Here is a 12,778-nt window from a genome sequence, read left to right as displayed (position 1 = left end):
AGACACAGATGCAGAGAACAAACGTATGGACACCAAGGGGGGAAAAGCGGTGGGGGTGGGGGTGGGGGTGCTGTGATGAATTGGGAGATTGGGATTGACATGTATACACTAATCTGTATAAAATAGATAATAAGAACCTACTGTATAAAAAATAAATTAATTAAATTTTTTTAAGTGTACCTAAATTTGCAAATTGGAACCAGTTTTGGAGTGAGAATACAAATGCATTTTTAAAGCATAAAATGAGTGAAGTTAATGGGTATAAGGTATTCACTCCTACTTCTTCCCTATACTCTATAAAATTTCATCCACCTATTATCCCCATACAGAGAGAAAAGCAAAAATAAACTGAAAAAAAATGAAACTAAAAACTTTAAAAAAGTAATCAAAGACCTTAAAAACTTCTAGTGCCTGACTAATTCTGCCCATTCCACAAATAGATATTCAAGAAAATAACATTAAGATATATCCTTCCCTGCTCCTGGCACTTAGGTTTAGTACACCTAAATTGCTTCAGCATTTCTGAATACAGAAAACATCTAGTATAGAAGCAGTAATCTTGGATGATGTGTTGATCATATAAATTTTACTTTTTTGCCAATTTTCAAAACAATTCATTACAATAGCTCTTTTGTTATTACTGCCAATTAATTTCTCTATACACAAATAAAACTAAATAGCCATATGTTAACCTTGACTATTTACAGATCCAAAGTAAATTGTATTTGAAGCTCAAAAAGCATCCATTGAATACCTACTATTTGCAAATATATCCAGTGTTAGAAAAAGTAAAGAATATATGCCTATCCAGTATTGCCTTCTAAATTATTTATTGAGTCTAAAATATTTAGTGAGCCCCTAGTATGTCTATGGCAAATAAGATATGGTTTCTAAAGAAGCTTATAATTGTATACAAATTTTTAGAAAGTAAAAGAGTGATCGTTTCTTCATTAATTCATTCAACAATATTTACTGAGGGTATAAGGGTTCAGTACCTGCTCTAGGTGCTATAAATATATCAGTGAAGCAAACAAAGCCACTCTTTTATTGAAGGTTACAATCTGATAGAGGTGACAAACATTAAATAAATAAATAATGTCAGGTAGCAATTCATACAATGAAGAAAAATATAAGAGGTTAATGGGATAGACACTGACAGTAGGAGATGTTGTATGATCAGGTATGGTCTCACTGAGGGCAATCTGCAGGCAAAGGGAACAGCAAGTGCAAAAGGCCTGAGGAGAAGGCATCCTTGTCAAGCTGATGGATGTGGCTGAAGCAGAGTGAGCCAGGGGAGAATGTAGGATATGGGCCAGAGATTAGCCATGGTCAGATTAAGCAGTGCCTTGTGAGCCACATCTAGACTTTCCATTTTAAAAGTGTCAGGAAGTCATTAGAGGGTTTTGAAAAGAGGGGCACTTATGTTTTAAAAGGAATAATCTAGCTTTTCTATTGAAAATAAATTGTAATGAAGCAAGAATGGATATAGAGAAACTGAGAAGATTCCAGTAAGAGATGATGGTGGTTCTAACCAGGGTGTTGGCTGTCTGTCCACAGCATGGGAAGAAGTGTTTGGATTATTTTAAAAGTAGAGCCAACAGGATTTGTAAATTGATTGAATGCAGTATGTGAGGGGAAAAGAAGAATAAAGTAATAAGATAGGTACATGAAGCGTTTGGAGGAATAAGAGAGTATGATGGTAAATTTTATGTGTCAACTTGGCTAGACAGTAATGACCAGTTGTTCGGTCAAACACCAGTATAGATGTTTCATGAGGATAGTTTTTAGATGTGATTAACACTTAAAGCAATAGACTTTGAGTACAGCAGATTACTCTTCATGGTGTGGGTGGGCCTCATTCAACCAGTTGAAGGCCTTAAAAGCAAAGGCTGAAGTTTCCCAAAGACTGGATGTAGAGGCAAAATAGAAATTCAGTCCAATATAGAAATTCAGCCTGAGTTTCTAGCCTGCAGACTGAAGACTGCAAAATCAACTCTTAACTGAATCTTCAGCCTGTCAGCTTGCCCTACAGATGTGAGGCTTGCCAGCCCCCACAATTGTTGTGTGTGTGTGTGTGTGTGTGTGTGTGTGTGTGTGTGTGTGGTGTGTGTGTATGTGTATAAAGAGAGGTTGGGGATATATGTTCTATTGGTTCTGTTTCTCTGGACAACCCTGACTAATACGGAGGGGAAAAGAGAAATAAAGTATTGTAATAAGATATAGAAAGCTAAAGTGTTTTAATGATAGGAGATTCCTTCTAATTGGAGGACTTCATAAAAGGAACTAACATTTAATTGGAGTCTTAAAGGGTTTGTCTATTAATTTTCTCAGCAAATATTGAACTCCTCTGTTGAGATGCTGGGGATACAGTAGTAGAAAATAATAATAATATGCAACCCCTGCCTATTCAATTGAGGGGGAACATGATAACAATATAGATAAATAAATTATATCACAAAATGTGAGGATAAGGGTTATGAAGAAATATAAAACAGAAAAAGGCCAATAGGAAGTGATAGGTATAGGATGGGTAATATAAAGTATCACTCTCAAGTATTTTGAAAAGATGTAAATTGAGCAAATATTTAATAGAGCCATGTAACTTTCTGGGGAAAAGAATTTAGGCAAATGAAACAAGAGCAAATGCCCTGGGACAGGAGCATCTTAGCTTTTTCCAGGAATGACAAAGGAGCCAAAGTGTCTCAAAGAGAGAAAAGGAAGGGGAGAGAAGTAGGAGATGAGATCAGAGAGGGGCTGCATTGTTTAGGGCCTTGAAGTTTAATGTGAGGACTTGGGATTTTGCTTTGGATGCCATAGGAAGCCATCAGTTGGAAGGTTTTGAGCAGTGGAGTGACATGATCTGACTCACATTTAACAGAATCACTCTGGATGCTGTGTTGAGAATAGTATTTAAATATTTGAATATGAAGATAAGTATACATAGAGGCAATGGTATGGGGTCCTAGAAATACTCAGAAATACTCTCTTATTTTCCTGTAGAGATTTTTTTTTCACATTTAAGTCTTAATATGGAATTTATTTTTGTGTAAGAAAGAGATTAAATCTTACATTTTTCCATAGGGATAAGTAATTATATAAGAATATTTTTAAAAAGTCCTTATCACCTAACTCATCAGAAATGCCATCTCTATTATACATAAGTTCTGGGATGTATATGTGGATACTTCTTGACTCTTTTTTCTCTTTATTTTATCTATTTCTTCATCTGTGTTCCAACAGCAAAGGTTTTATATCACAAAGTTCATATTCTCTGACCACAAATGTAATGAAATATAATCAATAACCAAAAAAATGGCTTAAAAACCCATCTGGAGAAATCTAAGGAATTTAATGAATCAAGGAATAAGTCATAATGGAAATTATGAAATATTTATAATTAAATAGCAATAAAAGCAATACACTCTCAAACCTTATGAGTTACAGCTAAGTTGTAATTGAAAGAACATGAATAACCTTAAATACATATATGAAGAAAGGAAAAAAGTACAAATTCTTTCTGATTTCTTGACTTCTCTTGGAATGATTATTCTTCATCTGTCGTTTTCCCTCTACTGGTTGGGTAGTCTTCTTTTTTTTAATAGTCATTCTTAAATATTTAATGCATGCATTACTTAATGAAGTCAAAAGTTGCTCATTATCTCTCCTCTTCTCCCAGTAATACAAGTACCTTAGAATAGTTCAATTATAATCACTAAGCTCTCCCATATTCCACATGATTATTGCCTGCATTACAGTTCCACCTTTACTTTTTTTTGCTTTGTTTTTGGGGTTTTTTTTAAATTAATTTTTATTGGAGTATAGTTGCTTTACGAGTTCCACCTTTATTAAAAGTTCTTCCTTGAACACTCTTCCTCCAGTATCCACATGCTTCCGTCTTGCATGCCTTTCAAGCATTTTCTCAAAAGGCACCTTCACAAACACATCCACACTGATCACCCCTTTTGAAATCACAACCTGCCACCATCAACCCCACCCTTACCCCAGTGTTCCCAAACTCCTTAGCCTAATTTATTTTTTCCATAGACATAATCACCATTTTATCATACTGTAGAACTTATTTATCATGCTTATCATTTATTGTCTGTCTCCCTTCACTAGAATTCCAGGAAGGCAGATTGCTTTGTTTTATTTCTTATGGTTGTAATTTCAAGCACCAAGAAGAATGTCTGGTACATAGTAGACACTCAAAATATTTAAGTATACTAAAGACTATATAAAATCACTCTGACTGCTATCTTGGGAAAAGACTACAGGGGATTAAGAGTGGGAATAGGAATATCCACTAGGAAGTCATTGTAATTATCCATGAAATCAAGGAGGTGCCATTTCAAATGGTGATCAGTGGTCAAAGTCTGAAAACATAAAGACAAAGCCAACAGAATTTACTAAGGGGCCAAATGCCTCCGAAGTTTGGGGCCTGAGCAGTCAGCAAACTGGAGCTGCCATTAGCTGAATTAGGTAAGATTATGGGAGGATCAGGATTGGGGTGTGGATATCAGAAGCTCAGTTTGGACTATGTAAATAATGCTAAAGTCACATATATTGCAATTCTCTATTGGTATAAAGTAGACCAGAAGTATTTTCTCTATTGCTTCATAGAATTTCCAATAGGATCCTTTTATTTTTCTCCATTTTTAAATTTAATTTTCTGCTTTCTATTTAAAAAATGACTAGTTGTATCAATTTTATTTTTCTTTTAGAGGCAAGGTTAACTGACTACTAGAATTGGCTAGAATATCAGTAAATGTAAATATATATGTTCATTTAAATTAAATGGCATGGTAAACAACCTCAAATATTCAAAGACATTTATTTGAAACACAGAAATACTGAAAAAATGTCATTTAAGGTCACAGGGAAAAAATGCTGTTTTTTTATTGAATAACAGAATTACATATAATGGATTTAAAACATTAAGCCAAATGAAGTTGATTCATATTGCAGTGTAGGTACAATAAGCAATCAAATGTACTCTGTCCTAGTCTTTAGCATCCCAACTAAAGCAGTCCTTTAATTGAAGTTTACTAGTCACCAAACAGTAGGTCTGTTCCAAATTTAAGTATCAAGAAGGAAAGATTTTGCCCACTTTTCCACATGTCTATGTTTATCTTTCTAGGCAGTCTGTCTCTTCAGCTGAGACCACAGCAAATTATTAAATAATTAAATGTTTGACAAGGTAATAATTAAGGATCTCTATGTCATCGAGTATACAAAATGCCTATTCTTACTTTATTCCCAGTCTCTGAGGAAACGCACAATATGATGCTGCAGTTTATTTAAAACAATGAATTTTTTAAAAGCTATACACGGAAACTGAGTCTACGAAACTACTCTATAGGCCTTTGCCCAGGCTCGGTCCATTGTCAGCATCCTACACGTGTTGTCCTTTTATACACATGTGCTGCCTGCATGTTGCAATTTGGATTACAATCCAGGTGCCCTCTGCAGTGGTTCCAGATTGGATCCACAGAAAGTACCTTGGATGGTTAAAACTGCACCACAAAGAGACTCAGGGCTTTATCCCTCAGCCCAGGGCTTTGTGGAGGGCCAATCCTGCAGCCTGCCCAGCCTCCCTGCTTGGAGCCCAGTATTCCGCGCATCCCCGCGCTGGCCTTGAGGCCACGCAGGAAACTGGAGCCAGCGGAAGAGCTTGGTCCCTAGGAGCCGGGAAAACCAGACTGAGCCGTTACGGGTCCGTGCAGTCACGGCGTTCTCTGCGTCCCACCGTGGTTCTAGGGAAGAAATTGAGTTGCTTATGGACCTTAGGTCTTTGTCTGGTAGCCAGTAAATCGCCTCCCAAAGTCCCCTCCATCACAAATCAGACTTTTATAGACGAGTCCTTGAAAGCTCACAACGAAGCGTGTGGCAGAGTCCAGCCCACCACAGCCAACATGAAACACATGGTGAGGAAAAACCCGGGCTAGGTTCTCTGGTTCAGCCTAAGGTATCTGGGCGATAAGTTTCATGGACTCATTTGTATGAATTCAGTCTGGACCTTTTGCATGCAGCTAAAAATCACACCTTGGCTGGGCTACCTCCTTGAAGGTAGTGATAAGAGCGGGTGAGAAAGGAAAACTTGGAGCTGTTCCTTGACTAGACTTAGCTCCCTTTTACGCAGGTTTGCTGGGGCCAAGGGGGTGGCAATCGTTGTGGATACTCTTGGCCTAGTGACCGTCTGTCCCGCACATAAACAATATGCAATGGTAACACATAGACAAGACAACTATAACAAACACTTCTAATCAGAAAGGGGAAGAGTGGGAGCTACACAGCAATCATAGGTTCAGAGCAATTCTGAAATCTTTAGGGTAGATATTATGAAGACCTGCTATACTGGGAGTCAGAAAAGTTATTTGATTAGAGGTGATAGGTGTTCCCTTGTCCATTGTTTTCTGTGATACGTATCTTCTCCCCTAAAAATGTTCTTCCTGGGCTCCCCTGGTGGCGCAGTGGTTGAGAGTCCACCTGCCGATGCAGGGGACGCGGGTTCGTGCCCCGGCCTGGGAAGATCCCACATGCCGCGGAGCGGCTGGGCCTGTGAGCCATGGCCGCTGAGCCTGCGCGTCCGGAGCCTGTGCTCCGCAACGGGAGAGGCCACAACAGTGAGAGGCCCACGTACCGCAAAAAAAAAAAAATGTTCTTCCTTATCCCTCATTATCCTTGGACCAGTCTGAAGTGGGCCTTGGGAAATATGCCATCTTTGAGGGCTACACAGCCTTCTCAGACTGCTTTCTGCCCACAGAAGTTTAAGGTCTAAGAGTCATTAAAATATCTTGCATTCATTGCTTTTTCATAACAGTTTTACAGTATCTTTGGGAATACACCTCTCTCCAAACCCTGAAGGTCTTTCAGCTATATGCCTCCAGTCAGTTCCAAGTACCAATACCCATGCTTAAAGTATAGTTTGGAGAAATTTTCAAATCTTTATTTCTTTGTTTTCTCACCCTGGTGCTTTTCTTTTTCATCTTAATGCCAGTTACCTTGAAACATGAATTTTGGAGAAATGGGCACAGTCTTAACCTGTTCCATTTGCTGAGGCAATTTTTAATCAATTAAGAGGATTTCCTTGGAATCACATACTTCATCTTCTCTTTGCCCTGAGGCTTTTAATCACATGAAAGTTTTACAACATTGGTCTCTCAAAGCCTTTTATATAGAAGCAGCTCCTTTTCCATTTCTCAAAAGCCCCACATTTCTTGATTCTCTCTTTCTGCTTCCAAACTGGCCAGTCTTTTAAATACTTTTATAATATCTTCTTGAACCCACACTACAACCTACAAATACTATTAATTATCTGTTTTCCAACCTCTGCTTAGAGCTTCAAGTTCAATGGACCCATGATCTGCCTCCTGAGTAACAGATCACATTTTTTCAGATATTTTGGCTCTGAATCACATGGATTGCCATCATTCCTCTGACATAAGTTTCCTCACTGCTCGCCAGCTAACTGGTAAACTCTACCACATAGCTAAGGCGAGCTTGCCACTAATGTTTATGGGCTAGAAGAAGTACAAAAATGGAAGCCCACATATAGTCTCATTATTGGCTCAGTAGTTAAATTTTTATTTGGTAAAGAACATGTGGGGCTTCCCTGGTGGCGCAGTGGTTGAGAGTCCGCCTGCCGATGCAGGGACACGGGTTCGGGCCCCGGTCCGGGAAGATCCCACATGCCGCAGAGCGGCTGGGCCCATGAGCCATGACCACTGAGCCTGCGCGTCCGGAGCCTGTGCTCCGCAGCGGGAGAGGCCACAGCAGTGAGAGGCCCGCGTACAAAAAAAAAAAAAAGAATATGTGGTTTCAGGTATTTCATCTAATCTGCTCAGATTTGGATTCGGTCAGGATAATTTTGCTCATTTTCATTGATGTTATTAACTAAGTTTCCATTTCTTCTAAAATAATCAAAACTGTCCATTAAAATTATAGCTATAATTTTATAGTTATAACTATAACTACAGGGTTAGGGTTAGGGTTAAAGTTATAATGAATGGTCATCAATTTTAGTATTTTAAATATTTTTTAAGTTTTTGGAAAATTTAATTGCCTTCTTAAATATTTTCATAAGTATAAGATTATTTACTATTCTAGTGCTCATATCCATCTACTGGCCAATGTGAAGAACTGATGTCATGCTTCACTTAGGTGACATAAAAAACTACATTTATCCCTACTTAACAGTAATAGAAACTTGTTACCATTGCAAAGTGCCTCCTTATCACTGAAATGGGAATATGAAGAGAGAAGTAAGGAAACAGATCTTCAGTAGTACTTCTAAACAATATTATATTATGCATGAATCTACTGCTTTCATGCTGAAATGAAAGATTTGACAAGTTGAGCCTTTCTCTTAACCTAAGAGCTTCCATGGTTCAAATCTTGCTTGGACTCTGAAGCAGTGTCTGTCTCCAGTGTCATCAGCAACAATATTTGCAATCCTTTTTACCATTCAGATACAGACGCCTTTTGCTTTAAAAACGTGGCAAAAGATGCAGACATTCAGTGTTGCGGGTCACATTGAACCCGTGCTAAGGTTATAATGAGGAGAATCTTTCTCCTCATTTTAAAATAAAGTGTGTGTGTGTGTGTGTGTGTGTAATATGTGATGTCCTACCTAGTCTGGACCCAGAGCAGGGATCCTTCCTACCTAGGTCTCAAGAGGTATGAGCTTGGATTTTTATTATGGTTGCACTGCACTTCCAGCAATAAGTTTAATAGAGGCTAGGCTGAGCCCTGGTATGAAATAAACCCTGAAATCTCAGTGGCTTAATGAAACAAAGTTTAATTTCATACTTAACACAGGTTGTAGAGAAAATGAGTTAGGATTCAGCCTCTCTGGCTGGGGCAAAGGAGTGCCCCCAAACTCAGCTAGCTCAGTGACAGGCAGTATAACAAGAGCGCCCAAGGTCATTTATTGGATAATTGCTTTACCAATGTGAAGAATAAGAGGGTATCTACTGATCCTCTTGCTATTCTAATGTAAAATGTTTAGCATTCTTTTGCTTTCTTTTCATCCCCATTTTTTATTAAATTAATGACTCATTCAGATTGTTGTTATTCTTAACTGCAAATGTTTGTTATGCTGGTGGTAACTATAACACAAATAAATTTTAAGATAAGTTTTGGTGAGGTTGTGGAGAAATTAGAACCATGGTACACTGTTAGTGGGAATGTAAAATTGTGCTGCAGCTATGGAAAAAAGTATGGAGCTTCCTCAAGAAATTAAAAAATAGAACTATGATATGATCCAGAAATCCCACTTCTGGGTATCTATCCAAAAAAATTGAAAACTCAGCATCTTGAAGAGATATCTGCACTTCCATGTTCATTGCAGCACTATTTGCATTAGCCAAGATATAGGAACAACCCAAGCGTCCATCAAAAGATGACTGGATAAAGAAAATGTTGTATATACATTACAATGGAATATTATTCAGCCTTAAAAAAAAGAAGGAAATCCTGCCATTTGTGGCAACATGGAATAATCTGAAGGACATTATGATAAGTGAAATAAACCAGTCACAGAAGGACAAATACTGTATGATTCCAGTTATTGGAGGTATCTAAAATAGTCAAACTCATAGAAGCAAAGAATACAGTAGTGGTTGCCAGGGTCTTGGAGGTGGAAAAATTGGGGAATTGTTATTCAAAGGGTGCAAAGTTTCAGTTACATTAGATGAATAAGTTCTAGAGATCTGCCAAATAGCGTGGTGCCAATTGTTAACAATAAGGTATGGTGCACTTCAAACTTTGTGAAGAAGGTAGATCTCATTTGTTAAGTGTTTTTACCATAAAAACAAACAAAACACAAAGGGAGGGACTTCCCTGGTGGCACAGTGGTTGAGAGTCCTCCTGCCAATGCAGGGGATGTGGGTTCGAGCCCTGCTGGGAAGATCCCACATGCCACGGAGCAACTAAGCCAGTGTGCCACAACTACTGAGCCTGGGCTCCAGAGCCTGTGAGCCACAACTACTGAAGCCCACGTGCCTAGGGCCATGCTCCGCAAAAAGAGAAGCCCCCGCAGTGAGAAACCCGTGCACTGCAACAAAGAGTAGCCCCCGCTCACTGCAACTAGAGAAAGCCCGGGCGCAGCAACAAAGACCCAAAGCAGCCAAATGGCGCAGTGGTTGAGAGTCCGCCTGCCGATGCAGGGAACACGGGTTCGTGCCCCGGAAGATCCCACATTCCGCGGAGCGGCTGGGCCCGTGAGTCATGGCCGCTGAGCCTGCGTGTCCGGAGCCTGTGCTCCGCAACGGGAGAGGCCACAACAGTGAGAGGCCCACGTACCCCCCCCCTCAAAAAAAAAAGAAACAGTAGTGTGGGAACTCTCCATCAGATGAAACTATTATAAATATCTTTGTATTTAGTTTCTATTTTGAAGAATTTCTTGGTAGGCTTTCTTCTTCTTCCTTGTGTAGAGAAACTTGTTATATAGATGTGATTCATAGTATGAGTGTTTGTGATTACAAGAGCTTCTAGAATGTACTTGAATTATTAGTTACTAGGCATAAGACAAGTGATTAGGCTTTTTAAAGAGATTCATGTCTATAAGTAAGTCAAATTCTTCCATTTACAAGTCAAGGCAGAATACTGCTCAATAAAAATTTTCCCTTAGGGCCAGAGACTTAATAGCAATTACGTTTTAAGTGAAAGCATTGCTAGCTCTGAGAGGTCGTTAAATTGTTTTTCTAGAAAAATTTTTAATTACATTGTTCAATCAAAACAAATGAGCTATAATTATAGACTCCTTGGGACTTTTAAAATGCAAATATATGTTTTTAGTTATACATACATCTAGGGAATTATAATTTGCACATGTTATGTATGTTTGAACTGGTTTGAAATACATGTTTTGAATAAATATAATTCCTTAGCCATCAGATATTAATTCTTACTTTTTTAAGACCATAGTCTTTAAAATTTGGATAGTAGTAATTCTAGATCTTAATTTGAATGACAGAATAGTTTTCTTTTGTACCATGCTTTGGATAGAGGATGACTTGGTACAAGCTATTTCATGGTAGAACTGTACTTTAATTTATATTTTTTCTTTTAAAATATATGCCAGATTAAAGCTAATCATTTTTCCTTTTTAAAGCAGAGAAATCTCCCAATGATCCAGGCAAAAGACTAGGATTCTCACAGGCTTAATGGGAGGTAAAGTTTTCTAGAGGGTATAGACATGCTGAGATATCTTGGAAAAGAAATGAATTGCATAAAAACTATAGCTAGGAATATATTAGGTGAAAAGAACTGGCTTGAAAACATTTCTTTGCTGTTGTTGATTTCTTGGTTTGGTTCTGAATTGCATCTGTGAGGAAAAAAAAATGGAGGCTCTGTCTTTCTGGTAGTTTACCTGTTTCAAGTTCATATAATTTTTGGTGGAGGTTGGTATATCAGAACTCATCACTCAGTCTATTCATTTTTCAGAAGAGTAAATTATGTACCATCCTCTGAAAACTACTGAAGTCTCTCTTGGATACTGAAAACAAAATTTTTGATATGACAATTTTTGCAGTTTGAAAGAAAATCAGTTATTAAAATGACCAAAAAAAATATAGGAAATTAACCAATGAGGTTAATAGCATGAATTTAAATCTACACTCCTAAAATGGAAACAAAATGGCATTTATTTCTTTTCATTAAATCAACTTCAGTGTAATTTTTAGTCCTCACATTGACAAGGGAGTTAAAAATGCGATCTTTAACATTTTTGGACTTATCTTCCCCCATTGTTACACACACACACAAAATCTGAAGTCTTTGTTCCAAAAGATAAAGGAAGCATCTTTAGGAATCAAGTCAATAATCATTATTATCCTTCCAAACTAGTGACCACTGGGATGCCAGTGACATTGTCCTTCCAGGTTGGACATGCTACTGCTTCCATGGTAGTCCTATGCCACAGAAATCATGATGAAGGCTGGAAGAACAATATTAGATACCCTACCTTCCGAGTCCACTGTCCTACCATTCCCTCTGAGATCTTTTTGTATGCGCAAGGCTATGATTCTGATACTGGTAGCAGCCTTTATTTTTAGCTGCTCAAGCTTTCTGCCAGGCCAAAATTCTTGAGTCAAGGAATTATAGGGAATCTATCCATCTATTAGGAATGCCTTCTTTTAGAGTTGTGGAGATAGGAGTGGGAAATACAATGAGCAAAAACTTTAAAAAATTTCCTTCCCAACAAGATGGAGTAGATCCATTTGCCCTACTCTCCCCATTAAGTATAGCTAAAAACCTTGGATATTCTATATAAAACAAATATCAGAAGACTTAAAGTTGGAGAAAAGAAAGCAGACAGATCTGCTAGAGACTCCAAGACTCAAGGAATGACACAAGGTGAGTTCCCTGGATTTCCTTTTTGATTCTTGTAAATCCTGGACTGGATACTAAAGAAACCTGAAATCCAGAAATGTCAATGGATGACGGAAACAAAAGCCTCAAGAAAAGCCTGCCCTCTCTTGCCAGAGAATAAGGAAAGGGACAGCCTAGTAAGGCAGAAATGTTTTTTGTTTGTTTTATTTTTTACAGTAAACATCCTCTTCTGGACAAACAACATGAGGAAAAAACAAGCCTCTTATACTTTTCAACAAAGGCCAAGTGGAGGACTTAGACCATCATCCTTGCCTGACACTTATGAAGCACCCCTCCCACCACGTCTCCACCAGTGATGTGTCATAGGAGAGTGAGGAGACTTCCAGCCCCCACCAGGCAGTAATGAGGTGCCCTCTCCCTCCCAGCCAGGGTGGTGTCAGAGGAG

At 38.3% G+C, this 12,778-nt stretch overlaps 1 protein-coding gene across 1 annotated transcript in view; it reads right to left on the bottom strand.

Annotated features, from left to right (window-relative positions):
• CAPS2 (calcyphosine 2) overlaps nt 1–1,250 on the bottom strand; it is a 16,347-nt gene extending 15,097 nt beyond the window's left edge. Inside the window, 1 exon segment of the mRNA XM_007472031.1 lies at nt 1,193–1,250. Coding sequence (XP_007472093.1) covers nt 1,193–1,250 — 58 coding nt within the window.
• Between the last annotated feature and the right edge of the window lie 11,528 nt (nt 1,251–12,778).

This window comes from Lipotes vexillifer, unplaced genomic scaffold (genome assembly GCF_000442215.2).
Source record: "Lipotes vexillifer unplaced genomic scaffold, Lipotes_vexillifer_v1.1 scaffold329, whole genome shotgun sequence".
In the NCBI taxonomy this organism is placed as follows: Eukaryota; Metazoa; Chordata; class Mammalia; order Artiodactyla; family Lipotidae; genus Lipotes; species Lipotes vexillifer.
Note: the sequence above shows the minus strand (reverse complement) of the source record. Positions and strands in the feature narration are given on the sequence as shown.